This window comes from Erythrolamprus reginae, chromosome 3, assembly GCF_031021105.1.
Source record: "Erythrolamprus reginae isolate rEryReg1 chromosome 3, rEryReg1.hap1, whole genome shotgun sequence".
Lineage (NCBI taxonomy): Eukaryota > Metazoa > Chordata > Lepidosauria > Squamata > Dipsadidae > Erythrolamprus > Erythrolamprus reginae.
In genome coordinates this window covers 157,147,875-157,171,555 of record NC_091952.1, presented here as the reverse complement: position 1 = coordinate 157,171,555, position 23,681 = coordinate 157,147,875, and the positions used below count along the sequence as shown (strand labels likewise).

The window sequence follows — 23,681 nt, the reverse complement described above, 5'->3', positions numbered from 1 at the left end:
ACACACATGCACATAGAAACTGAGCTAGGACAACGGTTTGTGTGCCAGCAGATATGGCTCTGCGTGCCACTTGTGGCACCCGTACCATACGTTCGCCATCACTGGCATATACTGTTTAGCCTTTCTGAAGCAGAAATCAGATAAACTGGTCGGCTTGTTTTCAGATTTACTGTAATCTGTTACTCTGTGCATTGTAGTTTGTAACTTATCACACCAAGCTAAAAAAAGAAATAAAACAACTTTTAGCTTAGTGTTTTATATAAGCAGACATAGCTCTTTCTCTCTAAGTTCCATGCTCTTTTGAGTGTCCCAGTGTTATAATTTATATTATACATCTATGTGTTTTACATTATATAGTTTGTGGAATTGTGTGATAAAGTGAGGTAGAGAAGATGTGGAAGCTCTTTTTTATTAAAGATCCGTCAATCACTTTTATCTTAGAATGACAGCTTACTTACCAGAGGTCAAAGAATTATAATTATTGTTAAAATGTGTGGCACTTTTATCTAATACAAATGGATACACAAATACACAATCTTGTGTCAATTGGCATTATAATAATCAAGTTATACCATAAACTAGAGCCTTCAGCATATTGGTAGTGAGAACTTCACTTTGAAATACAGAATGTCATCATTTTATTCCTTACAGATGAAAGAAATTTGGGAGTAGATTTATCAGAAAGATAGCTGGCCAACAATTGTTTTCATACATATTTTTATTTAGCAGAGATACTTCTTAAATAAAGCATACCATTCATCTGAACAAATTTATTCGATTTATTGATGTGGAAATTAGATGTCAGCCTCAAGTAGTCATATCTTAACAATAGGAATGTGATAATGACGGTCATCTTCAGTTAGAAGGAGGACCTCATTCCAATCCCTCTGATAATCATCTTTATATATTTCTAGGAAATCTTTGGTATTAATCTTACACAACCTATAAACAATTATTTTTACTTCAAGAGAATGCTCGAGAAGAAATAGATCTATCTGTGGAGGAGAAAAATAGAAAAATAGAAATTCACAATATAGAAAAGACAAGTTATAATGTACAATTCATGTAAATTAATTCATAATTTAAATGGTCAATTTTTTCCTCATACAGTGGTACCTCAAGATACAAACCCCTCGTCTTCCCGAAGCCGAACGCCAAACCCGAACTTCCGCGTTCGGCGTTCGGAGGCTGCTGGGAAGCCGCACGGCTGTTTTAAAAGGTCACAGCCGGGTTGGGGGGCTTCCCAGCAACCTCCCAAACCCCGAACCCGGAAGTTCGGCAAAAGTTCGGGCTTCGGGAGGCTTCTGGGAAGCCCCCCACCCCGGCTGTGACCTTTTAAAACAGCCGCGCGGGTTCCCAGCAGCTTCCCGAAGCTGAACGCCAAACCCGAACTTCCGCATTCGGCGTTCGGAGGCTGCTGGGAAGCCGCACGGCTGTTTTAAAAGGTGACAGCCGAGCTGGGGGGCTTCCCAGCAACCTCCCGAACCCTGAACCCGGAAATTCGGCAAAAGTTCAGGCTTCAGGAGGCTTCTGGGAAGCCCCCCAGCCCAGCTGTGACCTTTTAAAACAGCCGCGCGGCTTCCCAGCAGCTTCCCGAAGCCGAACGCCAAACCCGAACTTCCGTGTTCGGCGTTCGGAGGCTGCTGGGAAGCCGCGCGGCTGTTTTCAAAGGTGACAGCCGGGCTGGAGGGCTTCCCAGCAACCTCCCGAACCCCGAAGTTCGGCAAAAGTTCGGGGTTCGGGAGGCTGCTGGGAAGCCCCCTAGCCCGGCTGTCACCTTTTAAAACAGCCTGGAGGCTTCTCGGTGGCCTCCCGAACGCCGAACACGGAAGTTCGGGTTTGGCGTTCGGCGTTCGGGAGGTCGCTGAGAAGCCCCCAGGCTGTTTTAAAAGGTGACAGCCGGGCGGCAGCAGTTTTTTTGCGGGGGGTTTTTTTGGTTGCATGGATTAATTGACTTTACATTGTTTCCTATGGGAAACAATGTTTCGTCTTACGAACCTTTCATCTTACGAACCTCCCCCTGGAACCAATTAGGTTCGTAAGATGAGGTATGACTGTAATTCTTTCCTCATAATGTATACATCTTAAGCTTCCGATGCACATGAGCCCATAAAGCATGTTGATTCAGGAAGGAAGTACAGTAATTCATTTCCCTATAAACCATGCCAAATCCCTCCCATTTCAAGCAATAAATAGATCAATTAAAATTTGCACTAATTCAGACCTTTAAAAGCAATTAAAAAGTGACAAAATATACAAGCAAAGGAAAAAGGTATGGCCAATCAAGTTAATATAATTGTGGCATATCAGGTATTTTATTTCTAAAATTAATGGGCAGGGTGATCTCTACTTCTATTCCACACACATACAAAAAGTGAACTAAATGTGGCAAAAGGTAAAAGATTCCCCATATAATACTTTTTATGAATGAAGACGAAATTATGTGTCTTAGGACAATGTTGTAGGATCCAATCTGGGTCGGTCATTGAGACCGAGCTTTCAGACTTGTGCTGTAGCCCATCTTCAGGGAACTTCTCTCTAGCAGAGTGTGTGCCATTCTGTGAGTGGCGTTTATATGGTGCCTATTATATGTGGGTTTTTAGATTTTGGTTGGGGTGTGTTGATGACTGGTTATTAAGTCATTGGCAATCGAGCCCTCGTCTTATAAAAGTATTTGATTAGCCTGTTTCCCAGTCTTCAATCACTTCCCTGGCTCTTTTTGTGCCTGCTCGGCCAACAATCTTAGTAGCTGTAAAATTGAATGTCCAAGTTCCGTGAAGATGGGCTCTAGCATGAGTCCAAAAGCTCAAAAGATAGAACCTTTGATCCCGGTGACCGACCCAGATTGGATCCTACAACTTTTATGTTTTTACAAAATATAAGGTCATAGAAAATAAAAAAGCCTTTCTCTGGTATCAAAACCAAAAACAAAATGATCAGAAGATGTAGCTTCAGTCTGCTCCATAACTTTTTCTTTCTATTTGAAAAATACAAATAAAGAAAACTTGCAAAATAAGCTGAAACAGAAAACGGATTGCTTATTAACCCCCGTGATTTAAAATACTGCATAAAATCTTAGCCTAAGGATAATTTTCTTGCTTTGGACAGCATAGAAGTAATCAGTTTAAGCCTCCTAAGTTCTTTTTTAATGCCAAAATGTATTACATTTTGTTTTGCATTTACCTGATCAAGACCTCTTCTGTCTCCTATTAAGTTCAGATGATTCATCATATAACTTAAAGGATCCAAAGATGTATCCCGTCTAAAAAGATCACTAAAAAAGTTTGGAATGCATTCCTGGTTACTGGCCAAGCGTTCATAAGCTTCTATTACTTGATAGAGCATGAGGAATTTTATGGCTTCATAGAAGTTATGCTCCATGCTTCCACCAGTAAAAAGAGCATTGCAAAAATTCTGTCTTTGAGCTTGTTCTTTAATACCATTGATTTCCATCCACTACAAAGGAGAATAGAATAAGAGAAAATTAGCTCTTCAGATATATGGGAACAGTTGTTTTATTTTGGTGAAAATATTTTTGGTATCTTATCTACTCACAAGAAAATGGATATTCATAAAAGAAGTAGGCATTACTAGGTTGAGGCACCTGTAAGAACCAAGCTGGAGAAAAATACTTCCAGAAGAAGAAGAAAAAAACCAACCCTAGGACAGCTGAGTGAGGACTGAGGAAGTTGACTGATTATTTTGGAAAGGGGCAAAGTCAAAAATGGAGAGAAAAAGAATGGAATATGACATCTAGAAAGAAAAAAAATGAATGAATGGTTGGTATTCTAAATAGGAATATTCCCCCAGTTCACAGAGTGGTTGACAGCCATGAAAAATGCTATATGTAATACTGTCAATTCATTAAAGAATATGTTTCCTTCAAAGGGATGTTCTTCAAGAGAGGCTACATATTAGTATAACATAACAGAACTACGTCTTAAATTAACAGTTTTTAACCTCAAATAAGGTCAATATTTTTGCAGATTATCAAAACCACAATTCTTTTTTGAATGCTAAACGAAATGTTATGTATGTAATATCTTGTGAAGTAAAATAACTATAAAATATGTTCTCAGGAATATTATCAAACATTTAAAAAATTAGCATTTGAAAATGTTACCTTTAACATTTATATGCTTCCATAACCATATATTGATTGGTTAACCTGAGTTTTAGTTAGCTACTTATGCTAATATAAATTACTCCTAATAGTTTAGTAGTTAATAATAGCTACAGTACAGTGGTGGGATTCAATTTTTTTAAACTACCGGTTCTGTGGCCATGGCTTGGTGGGCATGGCGTGACTTTGTGGGCATGGCAGGGGAAGGTTGCTGCAAAATCCCTATTTCCTCCTGATGGGGCTCAGACAATAGATGGGGGAGGGGCCAGTCAAAGGTGGCATTTACCAGTTCTCCGAAGTCCTCAAAATTTCCACTACTAGTTCTCCAGAACTGGTCAGAACCTGCTGAAATCCATCTCTATTACAGTAGCAGTAAGCTTTAGACTTTTATTTATCCCTTAATATATATCCACTTACCTGTCCTTTTAATGCTTCAATACATTTACGCAACTTTCCTAGTATATTTGAACCTGTGTATCGTTGTGATCCAAAGCTGTACTGTTGGATCCAATTACATCCTTGCGAATAGAGAAGTTTTTCAGGGAGCTGAAAAAAGAAGAGCATGGCTGATTCTTCAGTGGAGAAGTTCAACAGGAAATTAGGATCCCCTAAATTGTGTACAAATATTCCTCAATTTATGATCACAACTGAACTTGGAATTTTCGTCAGAAGTGGTTGTGGTCATAAATTCACATATGATTGGACACTTTATGATCATTTTTATAATGGACATTGAGTCACCACAACCATTGAGGTAATTGTGCAGTTATTCAGTGAATTACATGGTTGTAAATCTGAAACCAGTCTATCCAATGGGGTTTTTGTGCTGGAAAACAGCAAACACTGCAAAACAAAATCATGTGACCATGGGATACTGCAACTTGTCATAAATGTGAGCCAGTCACTATGCACCTGAAATTTTATCATATTACTGTGGAGGTGGTGCATCAATTGTGATTTCAAGGATGGATTGTAACTATTTTTAGTCTGTTGTAACTTTGAATATTCATTAAGCAACCCAGTCATAAGTGGAGGACTGCCTGTAGGTGAAAGCTACACACATAGGGATAACAAGTATGATTCACCTCTGCCTCCTCCTCCTAATATTTCAAAGGGAATATTTACTTCCAAATAAGAGATGCTTCCACTTAATTATATTGGGGTTTTTTCTGAAAAATTGGGAGGTATACTTGAAATCAAAGTTGGCTCCACTTTTATAATGGTGCCTTAAAAATCTAAACATTCCAAAAGAATCTTCTTTTCTGTAGATCATCATTTATTTTGTGACTTACCTTTAGTATATCTGTGGTCTTAGTCCATGATGGGAGGGGAAGACCTTGGCTGAATATCTGGAATAGGACAGCTCTCAATAAACAGTATTTATCTCCATTGACTTGTCTTATACATTTCACATGGTAGCTCCAAAATAATGTTTTGTAACACTGTGAGAAAATAAAAAGGAGGTTGGGGGGGGGGGGACAAATGACTAGTCAGAGAAATAGTTTAATAATAACTATAATCCAAAGAGTAAAACATAGGCCACATGGCCACTTGTGGTTCCCAGCATCCTTTTAGTGGCCTGCAGAGCCCCCTGCCTCTGATAAATGGGACAAAACTATATTATATTTTCTACAAAGGTAGACTTTTTGAAGCAACATTGAAATTAAAATCCAGAATAGCAAAATACCCCATTCATATACTACAGATACCAGTTACATAAAAGACTTCAAAACCTGAGCAACAAACAAGCCAGAAATACAGTGCTACATTTTCAAAAATGAAGAAAAACAGCTTTGAGCCAAAACAATTTTAAAGAATATTATTATATTTCTTCTTGGTAGAAGAATCCAGATTTTAACCGTCACTCCTGATTAGGCTGCACCCCATTTCACCCCTGTTAATATACTCTTGTTGTTAATGTTAGTTTCTGCTAATGATCTCAGGCATAAAGAGATTCATAGTGTAGCAAGCAATTCTTTAATTAACAGCAGGAAAAAAGTGTTTATCAATGTAGAATAATGTTTCTCTTTCAGACTGCTCATTTTAAAAATAACACAATTTTAACACCATAATAACAGCTCACAAAACTATTTCCAATTCTCACAAGGTTAATAAGTGGTTAAGGGGTGTGCATCAGCACACCATTGTGCCTACCGTCCTTGTCCTATTATCTTTCTTATCATTACTTTCTATGTTACGTTTATATAAACTACTATCCTATACTTGATTGATAAAAATAAATACAAATAAAAATAAAATATGCAGTAAGTCAGAATTTATTAAACAAAACAGGAAACAAAACAGAGAATTGGCAACATAAATACAATAAAAATGAACCCTCTTTGGAAACACGAGGGTAATTTCAATATTAATTTAGGGAAACCTCAGATCACTAAAAATAGAGCAACTCTATTTAATTGTTCAAGGAATTACCCCGATTTACGGTATTATTCACCCAAGGAATTTCATTTTAGGTCAATCATTAAGCTCAAATTACTTTACAGGAAAGTTTATGTCTACTATCTGGCTATATGTCTAATAAATGAATGGGCAAAAATATATATGAGAGAAAAATATCCTCTTTCATTTAAACAAAACAGGGAACTTGGAAAACTGCTATTTTTTCTATTATCATCCTAATTTCATTAAACCTGTCATTTATTTATATCTAATCTGCATTATGTTTTTACAAGAAATTAAAGGTGACAAACATTTCCAACATTTCCTCCTATCAACCACCTTGTGATGTGGGTTGGATAAGATAATGTGATTGGCTCACCCACCTAGCTTTCATGGCTAAGGCGGGATTTGAACTCTACTGCTTTCTAGCCCTTGACTAGACAAAGTTGGCTCTCTTTATTTCAGGGAGTACAACTTCCCAAGTCTAAACTTAATTTTATAACTAATATGATTACCAATTTTTCTAATCTCTAAGCTCACATCAATATACATGAAATTATCCCCCACTTGAAAATCCTGTGAATTACATTGATCTGAGATACGTTACAAGCCAGGCGCAGGCGATCAGATCCATGTGTGAAAGTTCAACTTGACTATTTTATTCTACCTACAATACAAGAATCTCCAAACTGCTCATCACCTCCTGGGAACAAGTAGATAAAGTTCTATCGAACTCAGGTGTGTCTGTGTGCAGTCAATCCTAAATCAGTCCCTGCGGAATTCCTTGCCTGGCTGGTAGTTTCTCAACAGCAGCTGTGCCACAGTCACCAAATATGCTACATAACTGAATGGGATACTGAACTTGTACTGAACAGTACACAAGATGAATTAATATTTTTAATCTATAATGTTAAAACTATATTCAAACATGTCTACATTTTTCTCCTATTTCAAAATAGTTCTGAGCTTAACATGTAATTTCATTACAGAAGAAAAGATTTAGTTGTGCAAGTTTCAGTTTGATATCTCACTTCTTGTACAGGGTGCCCTCCAAAAGTAATGCAATTGGTTTTTTTTAAAGTAATTTATTGAATAGATTTGCACAAACACTTTAAATTTTTCAAAGTACTGTCCTTGGGCCTCTACATATTTTTTCCAGCCTTGGAAGGCATCTTTGGGGACCTCTCGCAAGGTCTTCACCATGGCTGATTGGATATCTTCTACGGACAAAAAACGGGATCCTTTTAGGGCTGGGAACAAAAAGAAATCTGCTGGGGCGATGTCAGAACTATAGGGGGTGGGGCAGCGTTGGCACCTGGTGTTTGGCCAGGAACTCGCAGACTCGTAGTGCATTGTGGTAAGGCACGTTTTTCGTCCATAGAAGAGATCCAATCAGCCGTGACGAAGACCTTGCGAGAGGTCCCCGAAGATTTACTAGATAAATGGTCAAAGCAATGGAAACTGCAGCTTAATGTTTCCAAATATAAAATAATGCACTTGGGGAAAAGGAATCCTCAATCTGAGTATTGTATTGGCAGTTCTGTGTTAGCAAAAACTTCAGAAGAGAAGGATTTAGGGGTAGTGATTTCTGACAGTCTCAAAATGGGTGAGCAGAGTGGTCGGGTGGTTGGAAAAGCAAGTAGGATGCTTGGCTGCATAGCTAACAAGCTATAACAAGCAGGAAGAGGAAGATTGTGATCCCGCTATATAGAGCGCTGGTGAGACCACATTTGGAATACTATGTTCAGTTCTGGAGACCTCACCTACAAAAAAATATTGACAAAATTGAATGGGTCCAAAGACGGGCTACAAGAATGGTGGAAGGTCTTAAGCATAAAACGTATCAGTAAAGACTTAATGAACTCAATCTGTATAGTCTGGAGGACAGAAGGAAAAGGGGGGACAAACGTCCAGCAGACATGGTTGGTAAATCCACAGTAACTGAATTTAAACATGCCTGGGATAAACATATATCCATCCTAAGATAAAATACAGGAAATAGTATAAGGGCAGACTAGATGGATCATGAGGTCTTTTTCTGCCGTCAGTCTTCTATGTTTCTAAGATGCCTTCCAAGCGCATTTTAGTCATGGCAGAGTCGCTGGAAAAAATGTGTAGAGGCCCAAAGACAGTACTTTGAAGAATTGTAAGTGTTTGTGCAAATCTGTTCAATAAAGTACTTTTTTAAAAATTGCATTACTTTTGGAACGCACTCTGTATATTGAGACATCACTGTTGTCCCAACATGGAAGACATTTGATTGTCCAAAATGGACAAATTAGCATGAAAAGGAACTCCATTTTGTGCGGTAGCAACTCACCTCTCTCATTTGTTTCGCCTGCTCTGTTTCTCCTTTCCATTCTTTTGCACAGAAATTGAGCAAATCAGTTTCATCCCAAACACTTCGGTTATCTAAACAAAATGTCAAGTATGACTTAATAAAATGAATCTGTTTACATTGTGAAAGGTTTTTTTTAGCACATACACATGCAGACATAACAACACCAAATTTTTACTTTTGAATATTCTTTGTAGGTATCTGCTGCACCTGAAATCCAAACAAAAGATCAGCAGTCAGACTATGTAAAGCAATTATGTTTTCACACAATTTTGTAACATTGAGAAATGTTATAAAGTCTAGTTGGAAGCTTGGGAACAACAGAAAAGTATTTATTAGTGTAACAATGTTGGGCTCACAAAGTATGTCATGGTATAGTTTGCTTAATTAATTAACTGAATAAATCACATTTTTCCAGGTTCATATATTTATTTATTTAATTATTTATTAGACTATAACAGACTAAACTGTAAACCAGAGCACATAAACCATACTCACTAGGGGCATGTGATATGTTAAATACCATGGTGGCCTAGTGGTTAGAATGCAGTACTGCAGGCTAACTCTGCTCACTGTCAGGAATTAAATTCCTTTGACTCAGCCTTCAATTTTTCCGAGATCAGTAAAATGAGGATCCAGATTGTTGGGGGCAATATTTTGACCCTGTAAACCAATTATAGAGGACTATAAAGCACTTTGGGGTGGTATATAACTCTAAGTGTTATTGAAAAGCAGAGCATCATGTGGCTCTCAAATTAAATAATAGTTATCAATATTTACCTATTAATTGTAATAGGTAAAAGCACTCTCCCTGTCCAGGAGTGGTGTATCTTTCTCTCTTTTTGGGTAAATGTTATGAGCACCAAGGTTTCTACAGTACAGCCACTGGAGATTCTAAGTGGGCTTAACTGAACTCCACATTTTGTAGAAGGGAACTTTTAAGGAAAAATGCTAAGAAAGACACTTTTCCTCCTCTCCATCTGCAGAACAAAATGTTGAAAGAGGGTGGGGGGGAACCCAGGGGACAACGTGGGATTGGTAGAATCCCAAATAGGAAATACTCCACGATGAAATATTATATTATATTTCTGACTATCTATTAAATATGTTTGTACTGCAAGGCTCAAAAAACATTTTGACTGGATGCTACAGTACAAATAGTATTCTAGATAAAATTAATTCTCAGATATCTGACTTAAAACTGACCTTTTCAGGAGATGAACTAGGTATATACATAGTTGCTTACAAAACCAAAGAGCAGTAGCAAAAACTGTCATAATTAACCCAAATTGTTCCTAATGCTGCTTGTAACAGAGAATAGGAGAGGTAGTCAGTTCTGCTTCAATCCTGTACTCCATTTTATCCTAGAACAGAGAAAGGAGTGATTAAGTTTCATGACATTTACATCTTAGCAAATGAAACTTTTTAAAAAAAAGATACAAGGGTTGTCCTGCTTAAAGAATACAAAAATATGCTTCAGGCATCCATTTCACAACATTCATGGTTATTATTATTTATTAGATTTGTATGCCGCCCCTCTCCGAAGACTCGGAGCAGCTCACAACAACAAAACAGTACAAATCCTATAGTTAAAAACAAATTTAAACCCCTTAATATAAAAAGTCATACATCTCAGACAAACCATACATAAAATGGAAACGGCGCAGGGGAATCAATTTCCCCATGCCTGACAGCAGAGGTGGGTTTTAAGGAGTTTGCGAAAGGCAAGGAGGGTGGGGGCAATCGTAATCTCCAGGGGGAGTTGATTCCAGAGGGTCGGGGCCACTACAGAGAAGGCTCTTCCCCTGGGTCCCGCCAGACGACATTGTTTCATCGATGGGACCCAGAGAAGGCCAACTCTTTGGGACCTAACCGGTCGCTGGGATTCATGCGGCAGAAGGCGGTCCCGGAGATATTCTGGTCTGATGCCATGAAGGGCTTTATAGGTCATAACCAACACTTTGAATTGTGACCGGAAACTGATCAGCAACCAATGCAGACTGCAGAGTGTTGGTGTAACATGAGCATACCCGGGAAAGCCCATGATTGCTCTCGCAGCTGCATTCTGCACGATCTGAAGTTTCTGAACACTCTTCAAAGGTAGCCCCATGTAGAGAGCATTGCAGTAGTCGAACCTCGAGGTGATGAGGGCATGAGTGACTGTGAGCAACATGATGCAGCAGGCAGGGTCTGTGAAATACTTTGGACTGAATCCCCAAAGCATCCTTCTGAATACAGAAGAGCATAAAAGAAGCATTAAAGATGCTGTGTCTTTCTCCTGGATTGCAGCTATTTTAAAGTGACAAATTTCAGACCTCCAATCCTATCCTGAGAAACTTTTTAAAGATTAGAAATGTTAAAAGATATCAATCAAACCATGAACATTAACATTTTAAATGAGAAAAATGTGTAAGATTAAAATACAAAATAATTATGTTAGTTAGCAAATACAACACTACTGCAAAGTCCATGTGGTTGGCACTAGAAAGTCCATCCTAGGTGGCCCTAAAGTAAAAAAGTGACCTAACCTAACCTAACCTAACCTCAGAATTCCTAAAAATAAGGGCAAATTAATTTTCCTATTTTGGGGCTCCAATATCACACAAACCCAGGAAGAAGATGCAGCCTGAAGCTAGCTTTCCATTTTAATTGATAGTACAGGGAAAGAAAAACTAGAAACATTTGAAAATAGGGCTATTCTCAAATGGGAAATGAGAGGAGGGGAGGGAAGCCAAGTCTTCCCCTTCCATGGCTCCAATTATGATCTGGTCACTACACATTTGTTTTCTGTTTATTTTTTCAAGGTAAAAGCACACAAAATCCAATAAATAATAACCTGTTAGCCATTGTGAAGTTGGGTGAAGTTTGTTGAAGGATGGCACTCCTTATGCAGTTAGGGTAGCCTTCAATTCCCTTGACATTCTGGCACTGGATCCCCACTCATTTGTGTTTCTTTCTAGACTGGGTCAGCCGTGTTGTGGAAACCCACTCCCAGAGACAGAGTGTCCTTCCTAGAAAAAATAAAGCATCAGGTGTGTGTGTGTTTGTGTGTGTGTGTGTATACTGTATGTATGTATGTATGTATGTATGTATGTATGTATGTATGTAAGTATGTATGTATGTATGTATGTATGTATGTATGTATCATGATAATCAGGATAACATAAAAACCTGAGTACATAAGGCAATCAGTTCAGCTTCAGGTTTTTTTAAACCATTAAGCATGTAAAATGTAACATTTTAAAATAAAATATGACAAGTTGTATAATTAAAAAGGAAAGATGAGCACAATAAAAGGGTAAACATTGAGTAGAACAGCCTCTAAGTAAGCAGTCATATCCCTGTGGAGGGTACTTTCTTCTAGCATCAGAAAAGTGAAAGGAACAAAGACACAGATAAAGAAAGGCTATGTACACCTTATTAAACTTCTGAACAAAAGATGGGATATTAGTTTAATAAATAAACTAGCCAAACAATTGGTAAGCTGGGAAAGAAAATTTGCAATCAATTTTATAGTAAAAATAACAATCCTGATTCTAACTGTCTGAATAAAGGATTCAGCTTCAGTTCAACCTTCCTATGATGGAGCATTTACAATATCTCTAATTTTTTCCTACCTTTTTATAATTTAAAGTGTGAACAATTGCTTAGTTTACTACTTTCCCACTTATGCATTTCCAAACATCAATAAGAAAGTTCATTACACTTTTTTGGTGTTTTATTTTTTTCTTCTCTTTGACTACATAAAGTCTTGGGTACCAAGTTTTAATCTTCCTGATGACAGGAGAAAAACCCAGGAAGTTGCAGAAATCAGCAAGGTCTACATTTAGTAATGGGCAGCTAGAATCAAGGATCAGCCAGTATTAGAGCTATGAACAGTCAGAAGAAAAGCAAAATGTTTTGACAGTCCTTCCAACAATTATTTGTTCCCAAGAACAATATATAATTGTCATTAGTAATGCAAGATTAAAAAAAAAAACATTTGAAATTATTACCATATGTTTGTATTGCTTAAGACATTCAGCTGAAGGGATGTGAGAGTAAGAAATTTCATGATAGAAGAGATCAAGGTTAAAAACAACAATCTCAAATTGTTACTGCAAGGCAAGGCAAATAGTTCTATAAGAGGCCTTTTATGTAGCAAAAGCTACAGCATAACTTTTGGAGTTATTTCCAAACCCCCTAATAATAGAATCTATTCTGGGAAACGTTTGCAAGAGTGCAGTTGACCACCTTCCAAGTCACTACCCAACTGCGTATTCCTCTACATAAATCTGGCTAATTTTTGAAAGTGAACTTTTTTTTGCAGGATTTTTTGCTGGATACTTCCATGCATTATGCATTCCTTCTGTGAGTCCATACATAGGTCATCAATAGTTCTTGAATATCTTTGCCATTCCTTGTTTCTTTAAAGTAGAAGTAAATTTATCTTAAGTTTTAATTGCTAAACTATGTCCCCTCTATGCATGTCACAATTGCTCTCCCATCATATATCCCATGATATATACCGTATATCTCCTGGAGCCTAAGACAAGAATTCACAAATCGCAAGTCTCCATAAATTTGCAACATTCTCAAGGACACTAATAACAGATGGATTTATAACTCTCTCCTTCAAAGAGGGATACAGGTTCAAACTGTTAGAAAAACAATCAACTTGATTAATTATCATAGTTCTCAGTATCCTGCATTACAAAATTATACAAAATTTCCTGGCACAGAGGAAGAGATTCCTTCCTGAATCCATAGCTGTACGTATTCCTTACAACTTGTAACACAATTATTTGTCAATGGTCCAGTTTGCATGTAACTGTACATGTTTATCTTCAACCATTGTAACTTTATATAAGAGCTTGTTAAGACACTTTCTGGTGTTCTTCATTCTTTTTAGCAGGATACCAGTGACTCATTGCAATATGCTAACTTCAATAAAACTATTGTTGGATCCTCTTTAATTGTTAGTGTGTTTTTCCACTGCCTCTGGCAAACCAAATTTGGCCTCATTCTATTCTGTTTTTTGGGAAATTAATCTAACAGATTGAAAGAATCCTGACCCCCTTTAAATAATTTCTTTCTAATTTTGTGTTGGCTTTGAAAGCAAAAAGAAAACTAGGCCCATACACAAAACAATATATTGTTGAGTGGCCACTGAGTCCATTGCTATATGAATTATCCCTGACAGATGAATGTTAAGTTCCTGTTGGAATCTATCCAGTGAATACTAGATAGTTGGTTCCATTCTCAACCTATTCTTACTAGAAAACCTCCATGTTAATGTCGTGCAAATTTTACAAGGTATGGTCTGACCAACAAAATAAAGGAACTACTATTTCTTGGAATTTGGAAACTACATTTCTGCTCATGCAGCCAAAATGACTTTTATATTTTCTGCATTCCTATCACATTGTTGATTTGTATACAGTTTGTAAAAACTATTATTATAAGTACCTGTTTACAAATATTATTTCCTAATGAAATGTCTCTCTTTCTATTAATTAATTTATTTATTATTTATTGATTGGTATTAGATCTTGTTCCACAAAAGGCTTTTTTTTTTAAATTTTCTGTTAAATTTCTGTTATTTTACACAATTTCTCTAACTTTATCAAACTACGGTATATAGTTTATTATAGGATACTATGTATGTCATGGTTTATATCATTTGGAAATAAGATAAACTTTCCCTTTACCTCTCCATACAAGTATCTAGTACAAATGTTGAGGAAATAGAGTCCATGATTGAATGTGATGATATCCTTTTGAATATCTCACTCCAGTTTGATACTGTATTTTGATCAGTTTGATCACTCTCTGCTTTACTGCAATACTATCTATCCCTACTTAATTAGCTCAAGATACCTCTCTCAAAGAAAAAATGGGGATTGAAAAAAATTGTGTATGAGCCTGGACTTTGATTTCAGAATTTCAGAAACAAGGAATAGAACCAACAAGAGCTGATTTTATTTCTTTGTATTTACATGCCACACCCATACCAGTGTGGTTTAGTTAATAACTGCACAGCTATTTAAAATTTGCAACTCAACCCTCAAAAGCTGCTCTTTTGCTCTGCAGCTTCAACCTCAATATTTTCTTGATGGAAAACACTTCCTTTCTTCAACAGCACATGAGTACTAGCTAATGCCAAGAGATGATTATATCTGAAGAATGCTGTAAAACTTCTTTCTTATAAAAACATCAAGAAAATAACAGAATTAAGGCAAAACTTTGAAGAAAACTTTTGAATTTTCACATAGAAGATCTATAGCTTAGTGGCTATGTAATCATGGTTCCATTTTAATCCTCAGCACTTGCAATTAAATTATTCAAATAGCTCTTTGAGTCCCTAGGAAACCATTCTGCTACCAGAATAAAGACTAGTAGCCTAGATAAATGATACACATCTTACAAGGCTTCTTTGCATATGTATTCAATAAAGAATTCTCACATATGGATTCTCATGTAAATGACATCAGCCAACAGGCTTCCAGTGATTTTACGGTTTGCAGAAATGCATGTGTTTCAAACAACCAAATCTAAAGAGGAAAAGAGGCAGTTGACCCTGGAGACTGAATAGCAATAGCACCTAGATTTATATGCAGCTTCACAGTGCTTTACAGCCCTATCTAAGCAGTTTATAGTCAGCATGTTGCACCCAACAACCTTGAGCTGGTGAAAATAGAACTGCTGAAATACAGGCAGCTGGCAGCCAGCAGAATTAGCCTGCAGTACAATGGCTAGTGGACTAAATATGCCCAAAGGATTGTTGAGAAGGGGGAGAGGAAAGAAGAGAAATCAAGGCAAGGCTGAGTGTCAAAAAGTATCCAGAAAGAATGATGGTGATTGGAAAAGGAGTGTGGCACCTTGCAATTTTGTGTTGCAAGGTAGCAGCATCCTGTTCTAAATCTACCGGTATCCTGTTCTGAAGAAATCCATCTCATATATTATTATAAAAACAGGAGGTTAGACTTTATATTATTTTGCTTGAATTCAGCACATCTTCTCCTATGCTACGCTAAAGGAACATCTCTCCTTGTATATTAATTAAAAAAACAGTTTCAAAAAAATTCAGACTGGTCAAGTTTTGAACTGTGAGTTTCCCCCTGTAGTAGAATGGAAGCAACAGAATTTCATTTTTTAATGGGTGCCAGTGTACTCATAGAAAAAAAAAAGTCAATAAAATGATCTCATCTCATTCCACCCCAAAACTATTCCACCCTCCCCTATCCACAAGCCTAAAACTAATGATGCTATCCCCTGGGTCCCTCTTTCTTTCTTTCTCTCCTCCCTCTCTCTCACACACAACCAGACTCCTTATGACTGTGAAATCACTGGACAAAAGGCATTTTAAAAAATTATAGCCAATACTAATGACCAGTCCCATCAATTAATGCAAACTTCTTCATGGAAGAGATTTATCTTACCAGCAGAAGTTAAAACAAAATTCAAAAACCTTCCTTTGCCCAGTCTGTTTCCAAGGCTGATGGGAATCTTGTGGGTCTTCCCTTATGTGAGTCTTTTCTAAACGTTGGTGGGTTCAGATGGGGCAGGCAGCTACATGCTGGTGGAGCTGTGGGGTGCAAAGGATGAGGCACTATTATATACGTTAGCAGCTTTGGTATTTCTCTTCTTCGGTTTGGGGAAGAGTTTATCTATTTTGTTTTGTTCTGTTTTCACATATAGGGAACTTATCATGGCATTCAATCACGAAGCCCCGACCACAGCTTTTCAGCTTGCTCTGCAAAGGCAACTTCCTCTCCTCCTTCTCCCCACAGTCTGAGAGAGACTGAAAGTTCATTTTTTTTCCGGGCTTCGGAAAAGGAGGCATTCGCGAAGTCGGCAAACAAAATCGGCAACATTCTCCCGCCAAACCCAAGCCCACCATCCATACACGCGCGCAACGCCACCAAAGGAGCAACTTGCGTATAGGGGGGGAGGGGGGAGAGAGAGAGAGACAGTTGAAGACCTTGGTGGGAAGAACCGATCCACAAGGGGCGACCGAAAGGTGCCGGCTATAAAAGGGGGAGCCTTGCCGAAGTGAATTCGGAGCGCGAAGCAGGAAGGAAGAAGGGGACGAAGGAACAGAGGCGACTCCACTAGGCCCCCTCCCCAACCCCCCAACCTTCCTCCCCGCGAGCCTTCAAAGGGCGCGCCAAGCGAAGGGTGGCTTCGCCTGGCGCCTCGGCCGCGCTTTTTTCTCTTCTGGCTTCGGCTGCTGAGGGCCGGGAGAAGGCTGCCGACGAAGAGCCGGGGCTTACCCACTCCGCAGCTGAACCCGCTGCCTGACCGCTTCTCACCTACCGCTGCTACACGGGCGGCGGCTGAGGAGCTTTGGGCGAAGCTGAGGCGAAGGCGGCAGGCACGAAGGCAGTGGCCTCCGCCCGTTGCCTGACAGGCCGCGCCTCAACGGCTACGCCTCTCTTGCATGTCCCCGGAGGGAGAACGGGCGGGCTGCTCTGAAAGCGACGCGGCCTGTGATGTTTTGTTTTGTTTTTCCCCTCGTTAAAAAAACAGAGGTGATACTTTCTGGAACCCCGCCCGAAAGGATGGAAACTGCCCTGGGCGAATTTGTTTTTATCATTTTTGCGAAACACCCTATTCTATAAATGAATCGAGATTTTAAAACTTGTTTCCAAATAAAGGTAGTCTTCGACTTAACAACATTTGGTTTAGTGATGGTTCGAAGTTACAATGGAACTGGACAAGGGGATTTGTGACCGTTTTTCACACATCCCCATGGTCATGATTTATATTTGGATGCTTGACAACTGGTTCATTTTTATGACGGTTGTAGCATCTGGGGTTGTGTGCATAGTTCCCTCTAAGCTGAGCAGTGAGTAATCGCTCACTTAAAAATCATCATCAACTCAGAGTTTTCCAAACCTGCCCAGAAGCCGAGAGGGAAAGAGTGAGAGGGAAGGAGAGAGAGAGGAAGAGAGAGAAACAGATAGAAAAAAAGAGAGGAAGGAAAAGAGAAAGAAAAAGAATGGGAGTAAGGAAGAGAGAAAGAAAATCAAAATCTAGTTTGAAACTAGCTCAACTATTTAAGTGGTATTTTGATATTGATAGAGTTGCCCTATTATGAGCTCACTGTTATAGACACACAGTACAGTATTTTATTTTGAAATTCTCTGAGGCAAAACAGTGTGGGGTTTTTTTTAATTTGTTTATTATTTCTGTGCCGCCCAGTCCCGAAGGGGCTGCCGCTCAGACACTATACTTTTCCGCCCACCCACCCAAAAAATTAGAGGGAACACTGGTTGTGTGACCCATCTTTTGTGACCTACTGACAAGCATAGTCAATGGGGAAGCCGGATTCGCTTAACAACCAAGTTACTAATTTAATAACAGCAGTAATTCACTTAACAAATGTGGCAAGGAAAGTTGTAAAATGGGAGAAAGCCCACTTAAGAAATTTCTCACTTAGCAACATAAATGCTGGGCTCACGTCATAAAAATACAAATGCAATAAATAAATAAGTAAGTAAGTCAAGGACTACCTTTATAAAGAAACAGTGCAAAATAGACTGCTGGTAGGTGCTCTGCTTTCTCAGTTATGCAATAAGCATACAGAGGGGGGTAGGAAAAATGAACCCCCTCAGAAAAGCTTAGTTTAGCTCAATAAAGCTTGGCAATAAGCATATCAGAGAACGCCTAGTGACCCAAAGATCAGGGTTTGCAATTCCACCAGGAAGTCTTTCCAAATGAGCAGAACTTTGTGGATCGCCCTCCCCTCCAAGTACTTTGAGCCAGTAATTTGCTATAAGCAATGCAGAAAACAATGAAGAATTCAAAGTATGTTTTCCTACTGAACACTTACTCTTGTGTGTACACGCTTTTAAGTCCTTATTGATTCCTGGAGACTGTCTGGACAAGTCCTTGTAGTTTGCTTGGTGAGGTTTCTTCAGAAGGACATAAAAAATTGAAGGGTGAGTACTGAGATGACTGTTAACTTGTGTCTTTTAAAAATATCGCTCTGAGTTGCTTTGCATTATATCTAACGCACATCTTTGCATTGTACCTAACCCAAGTACACATAGTCAATCACTAATCCTAATCCTTGTGAAATAGGCTACATTCAGAAATGAGGGTTAGGAAAGTCATTCACTCTACAGGTAGTCCTGCAGATAGAAGTGATAGATAATATGCATAAATGCAACTACAGGTAGTCCTTGACTTGTAACCTTTCGTGTAAGGACCGTTCAAAGTTATAACAGCACTGAAAAAATTCACAACAGTTTTTTTACACTTACAATCATTGCAGCATCCCCATGGTCATGTGATCAAAACGCAGGTGCTTGGCAACTGATTCATATTTATGGCTCTTGCATCATCCCAGGCAGGGGTGAAATTCAAAATTTTTCCCTACCAGTTCTGTGGGCATGGCTTGATGGGTGTGCAGGGGAAGGATACTGGAAAATCTGCATTCCCACCCTATTCCAGGGGAAGGATACTGCAAAATCCCCATTCCTTCTTCACTCCTGGGGAAGGTTATTGCTAAATCTCCATTCCCACTCTACTCCAGGGCCAGCCAGAGGTGGTATTTGTTGGTTCTTCAAACTGCTCAAAAATTTTGCTGCCAGTTCTACAGAACCTGTCAGAACCTGATTAATTTCACATTTGGTTCCAGAGTTACATGATCATCTTTTGCAACCTTCCAATAAGCAAAGTCAATGGGGAAACCAGTTTCACTTAACAACCATGTTACTAACTTAACAACTACAGTGATTCATTTAACAAATGTGGCAAGAAAATAATAAATAGGGCAAAACTCACTTAGCCACAGAGTTAGCCGTTCCAGGGGAATGAGGGATCGCTGCTTAATAACGATCCCTTGTTCTGACTCCGTGAGCTCAACCCCGGGCACTGGTGATGAGTGTAATTCTGGCCCTGGGCTCAGGTTGCTGCTACTCAATGCCAGGTCGGTGGTAAATAAAGCTCTCCTCATCCGGGATTTGATCCTGGATGAGGAGGCCGACCTGGCATGTGTAACTGAAACCTGGCTGGGCCCGGAGGGAGGAGTTCTTCTCTCTGAAATATGCCCAGCCGGGTTTCAGATATGGCATCAACCTCGACCCCAGGGAAGGGAGGGAGGAGTGGCTATTATAGCCAAACTACGTAGACTCGTTGCTCCAGAGATTGCGGGTTGCGAGTCCCTCTTGGTGAAGTTGGATTTAGGGGTTCAGGTGGGCTTGTTTCTCACGTACCTGCCTCCCAGCTGCGTGTCAAAAGCCCTGCCTGTGCTACTCGAGGAGGTAGCTGGATTGGCGGTAGGGTTCCCCAGACTTATTGTCTTGGGGGACTTTAACCTGCCGTCACTTGGCGAAACCTCTGGACTGGCACAGGAGTTCATAGCCACCATGACAGCCATGGACCTGACTCAAGTAATACAGGGTCTGACTCACGAGGGGGGACACGCACCTGACATGGTATTCCTCTCTGAGCAATTGAGTAATGGTCTGAGACTAAGGGGCTTAGAAGCATTGCCTTTGTCATGGTCGGACCATTTTCTACTATGGCTTGACTTCCTGGCTCCAATCCTTCCCCGCAGGGAGGCGGAACCGATTAGGTTGTTCCACCACAGACGCCTGATGGACCCAGAGGCTTTCAGAAGGCGCTTGGGGTTATTCCAGATGCACTCTTCCACAGTTCGGCAGAGTCTCTTGCTGAGGCCTGGAACAAGCCCTTGCAGAGTAGTGCCGAGGACTTTAACATGTTTTTCGCTGATAAAATTGCTCAGATCCGGGCGGACCTCGACTCCAATTGGATAACAGAGTCGACTGACAATGAGTCAGTCGAGGTGACTGGGGCCCGTACTTGTCCATCTGTCTGAGAAGAGTTTGATCTGGTGACACCTGATGAAGTGGACAAGGCCATTGGAGCTGTGAGTTCCGCCACCTGCTTGCTGGATCCGTGTCCCTCCTGGCTGGTCTCGGCCAGCAGGGAGGTGACACGGAGCTGGGTTCAGGAGATTGTCAATGCTTCTTTGGGGAGGGGGTCCTTCCTGGATCCCTACAAGGAGGCACTTGTGCGCCCCCTCCTCAAGAAGCCTTCCCTGGGCCCAGCCATACTCAACAACTATCGCCCAGTCTCCAACCTTCCCTTTATGGGGAAGGTTGTTGAGAAAGTGATGGTGCTCCAGCTCCAGTGGTCCTTGGAAGAAGCCGATTATCTAGGCCCTCAGCAGTCAGGATTCAGGCCCGGCTACAGCACGGAAACTGCTTTGGTCGCATTGATGGATGATCTCTGGCGGGCCCAGGACAGGGGTTTATCCTCTGTCCTGATGCTTCTTGACCTCTCAGTAGCTTTCGATACCATCGACCATGGTATCCTTCTGCGCCGGCTGGAGGGGTTGGGAGTGGGAGGCACTGTTCTTCAGTGGTTCTCCTCCTACCTCTCCGGTCTGTCGCAGTCAGTGTTAGTGGCGGGTCAGAGGTTGACCTCTAAGTTGCTCCCTTGTGGGGTGCCTCAGGGGTCGGTTCTCTCCCCCTGCTATTTAATATCTACATGAAACTGCTGGATGAGATCATCCAAGGGCATTGGGTGAGGTATCATCAGTATGCAGATGATACTCAGCTTTACATCTCCACCCCATGTCCAGTCAGCGAAGCAGTGGAAGTGATGTGCCAGTGCCTGGAGGCTGTTGGGGTCTGGATGGGTGTCAACAGACCCAAACTCAACCCTGATAAGACGGAGTGGCTGTGGATTTTGCCTCCCAAGGACACTTCCATCTGTCCGTCCATTACCCTGGGGGGGATCACTGACCCCCTCAGAGAGGGTCCGCAACTTGGACATCTTCCTCGATCCACAGCTCACATTAGAGAAACATATTTCAGCTGTGGCGAGGGGGGCATTTGCCCAGGTTCGCCTGCTGCACCAGCTGCGGCCCTATTTGGACCGGGAGTCACTGGTCACAGTCACTCGTGCCCTCATCACCTCAAGGCTCGACTACTGTAACGCTGTCTACATGGGGCTACCTCTGAAAAGTGTTCGGAAACTTCAGATCGTGCAGAATGCAGCTGCGAGAGCAATCATGGGCTTCCCTAAATATGCCCATGTCACACCAACACTCCGCAGTCTGCATTGGTTGCCGATCAGTTTCCAGTCACAATTCAAAGTATTGGTTATGACCTATAAAGCCCTTCATGGCATCGGACCAGAATATTTTCGGGACCGCCTTCTGCCGCACGAATCCCAGCGACCAGTTAGGTCCCACTGAGTTGGCCTTCTCCGGGTCCCGTCGACTAAACAATGTCGCTTGGCGGGACCCAGGGGAAGAGCCTTCTCTGTGGCAGCCCCGAATTTCTGGAACCCACTCCCACCAGAGATCAGAATTGCCCCCACCCTCCTCGCCTTTCGTAAGCTCCTTAAAACCCACCTCTGTCGTCAGGCATGGGGGAACTGAGATAACTTCCCCAGGCCTATACTGTTTATGTATAGTATGTTGTGTGAATGTTTTTTAAATAATGGGTTTTTAGTTTTAATTTTTAGATTTGTATTGTATATTGTTTTTCTATTACTGCTGTGAGCCGCCCCGAGTCTATGGAGAGGGGCGGCATACAAATTTAATAAATAATAATAATAATAATAATAATAATAATAAATGATTCACTTAGCAACAGAAATTTGGGGCTCAATTGTGGTACCTATGTTTTTCCCAAAATACCCTATCTTATATTTGAACCCTGAAATATGTTATTGGCCTTATTGCCATGCACTCAAAAGCCTGAGTGGGTTCATTATCAGGGGATGTCTTATTTTGAGGGAAACAGGTAGTAAGTCAAGGACCACCATGTACTCCTCTAGCCACATAGAAATGTGAAGCTTCCCTAGCAGATTAGTCTGCTGGATTCATGGAAAATGCATCTGCGAATGGCTATTAACCTATGAACAAAATTGACACCAGACAAAGGACATTTAATCTTATTTAAGATACTTGTGAATTTTTGAGGAACATTGAGTGACACTGCTGAAACTGAGTGGCACCGATTTTGATCTGATCAAGCAAGATACTTCTCCCTGCCACCCACAGTTACATGCTATTTGTCTGCCACCATGCTGAATTTTGAATCTGGCCATTTTTATATTTCCTCAGAGCTTCACTATTTGTCATTGCCAGAATCAGTGACAGATCTCTGATTATTTGGTATAATTATTGCCCAGGTTAGTAAAATTGACAGGTGTATCCAGTGTCCTTTGGAAATGTTAATTTATTATAACTGCTATACAGGAGGTGCTTGATTTATAGCCATATTTGAAACCTGCAGTTTCATTCATAAGTCATGACAGTCATAAACAGGGGTTGGTTCCAACTTACCTTGCTGCTGGTTCGCTTTCTCCCATGCCATGTGGGTGCGCCTTGTGGGCACACACATACCCAGTGCAAAAAATCCTATTTTTTTTAATGTATTCATAGTGCCAGAAACTCGGTTTCTGCGCATGCGTAGAATAAACGCTCTCAAAAACATTTCTTTTTAAAAAAACCAATCTATTTCTGTAGTGTCATTGTGAAATCACCAGTGGGTCGCTACCGGTTGAGGCAAACTGATCTGAACCAGGAGGGACCCATCTCTGGTCATAAAACAGGTCATCACATTACTGTACATGGTTTTATAACCCTTTTGCAGCAGGAATTAAATAAATCATCAGTTGTTAAGTGAATCTGTGGTTGTTAAGCAAACGCAAACCCATTGCTTGCTCTGCCCTCCCCCCCAGGAAATGGAAATAAATGCTGGTTTCCAGAAAGAACACCATAAATTGTGATCATGTGACCGCAGAATGCTGCACACTGCTGTAAATATGAGCCAGTTGCGAAGTGGCCAA

At 40.3% G+C, this 23,681-nt stretch overlaps 1 protein-coding gene across 3 annotated transcripts; it reads right to left on the bottom strand.

The window, feature by feature from the left end:
• Positions 1-700: 700 nt before the first annotated feature.
• OTULINL (OTU deubiquitinase with linear linkage specificity like) lies at positions 701-17,337 on the bottom strand. Of its 3 annotated transcripts, none has more exons than XM_070747091.1 (10): positions 17,160-17,337; positions 16,283-16,428; positions 11,698-11,872; positions 10,068-10,225; positions 9,040-9,071; positions 8,844-8,935; positions 5,416-5,565; positions 4,541-4,669; positions 3,184-3,456; positions 701-995 (listed from the first exon to the last, which is right to left on the bottom strand). In XM_070747091.1, exons 4-10 carry the CDS (start codon positions 10,136-10,138, stop codon positions 816-818), a joined length of 927 nt encoding a protein of 308 aa, XP_070603192.1. In that variant the 5' UTR covers positions 10,139-10,225; positions 11,698-11,872; positions 16,283-16,428; positions 17,160-17,337; the 3' UTR covers positions 701-815. The 3 variants fall into 3 exon arrangements, with proteins under 3 accessions (XP_070603192.1, XP_070603191.1, XP_070603193.1); XM_070747090.1 differs by having other exon boundaries at positions 17,117-17,291; XM_070747092.1 differs by having other exon boundaries at positions 17,156-17,291.
• Between the last annotated feature and the right edge of the window lie 6,344 nt (positions 17,338-23,681).

Bases quoted from the DNA above. Each gene is read 5' to 3' on its own strand.
- OTULINL (XM_070747091.1), bottom strand. From the start codon at position 10,138: ATGACAGTTTTTGCTACTGCTCTTTGGTTTTGTAAGCAACTATGTATA. The intron at 8,936-9,039 runs GTAAAAATTTGG...CATTTTGTTTAG, and splicing joins CCTACAAAGAATATTCAAAA to ATAACCGAAGTGTTTGGGAT. The intron at 5,566-8,843 runs GTGAGTTGCTAC...ATTTTCTCACAG, and splicing joins AGGCGAAACAAATGAGAGAG to TGTTACAAAACATTATTTTG.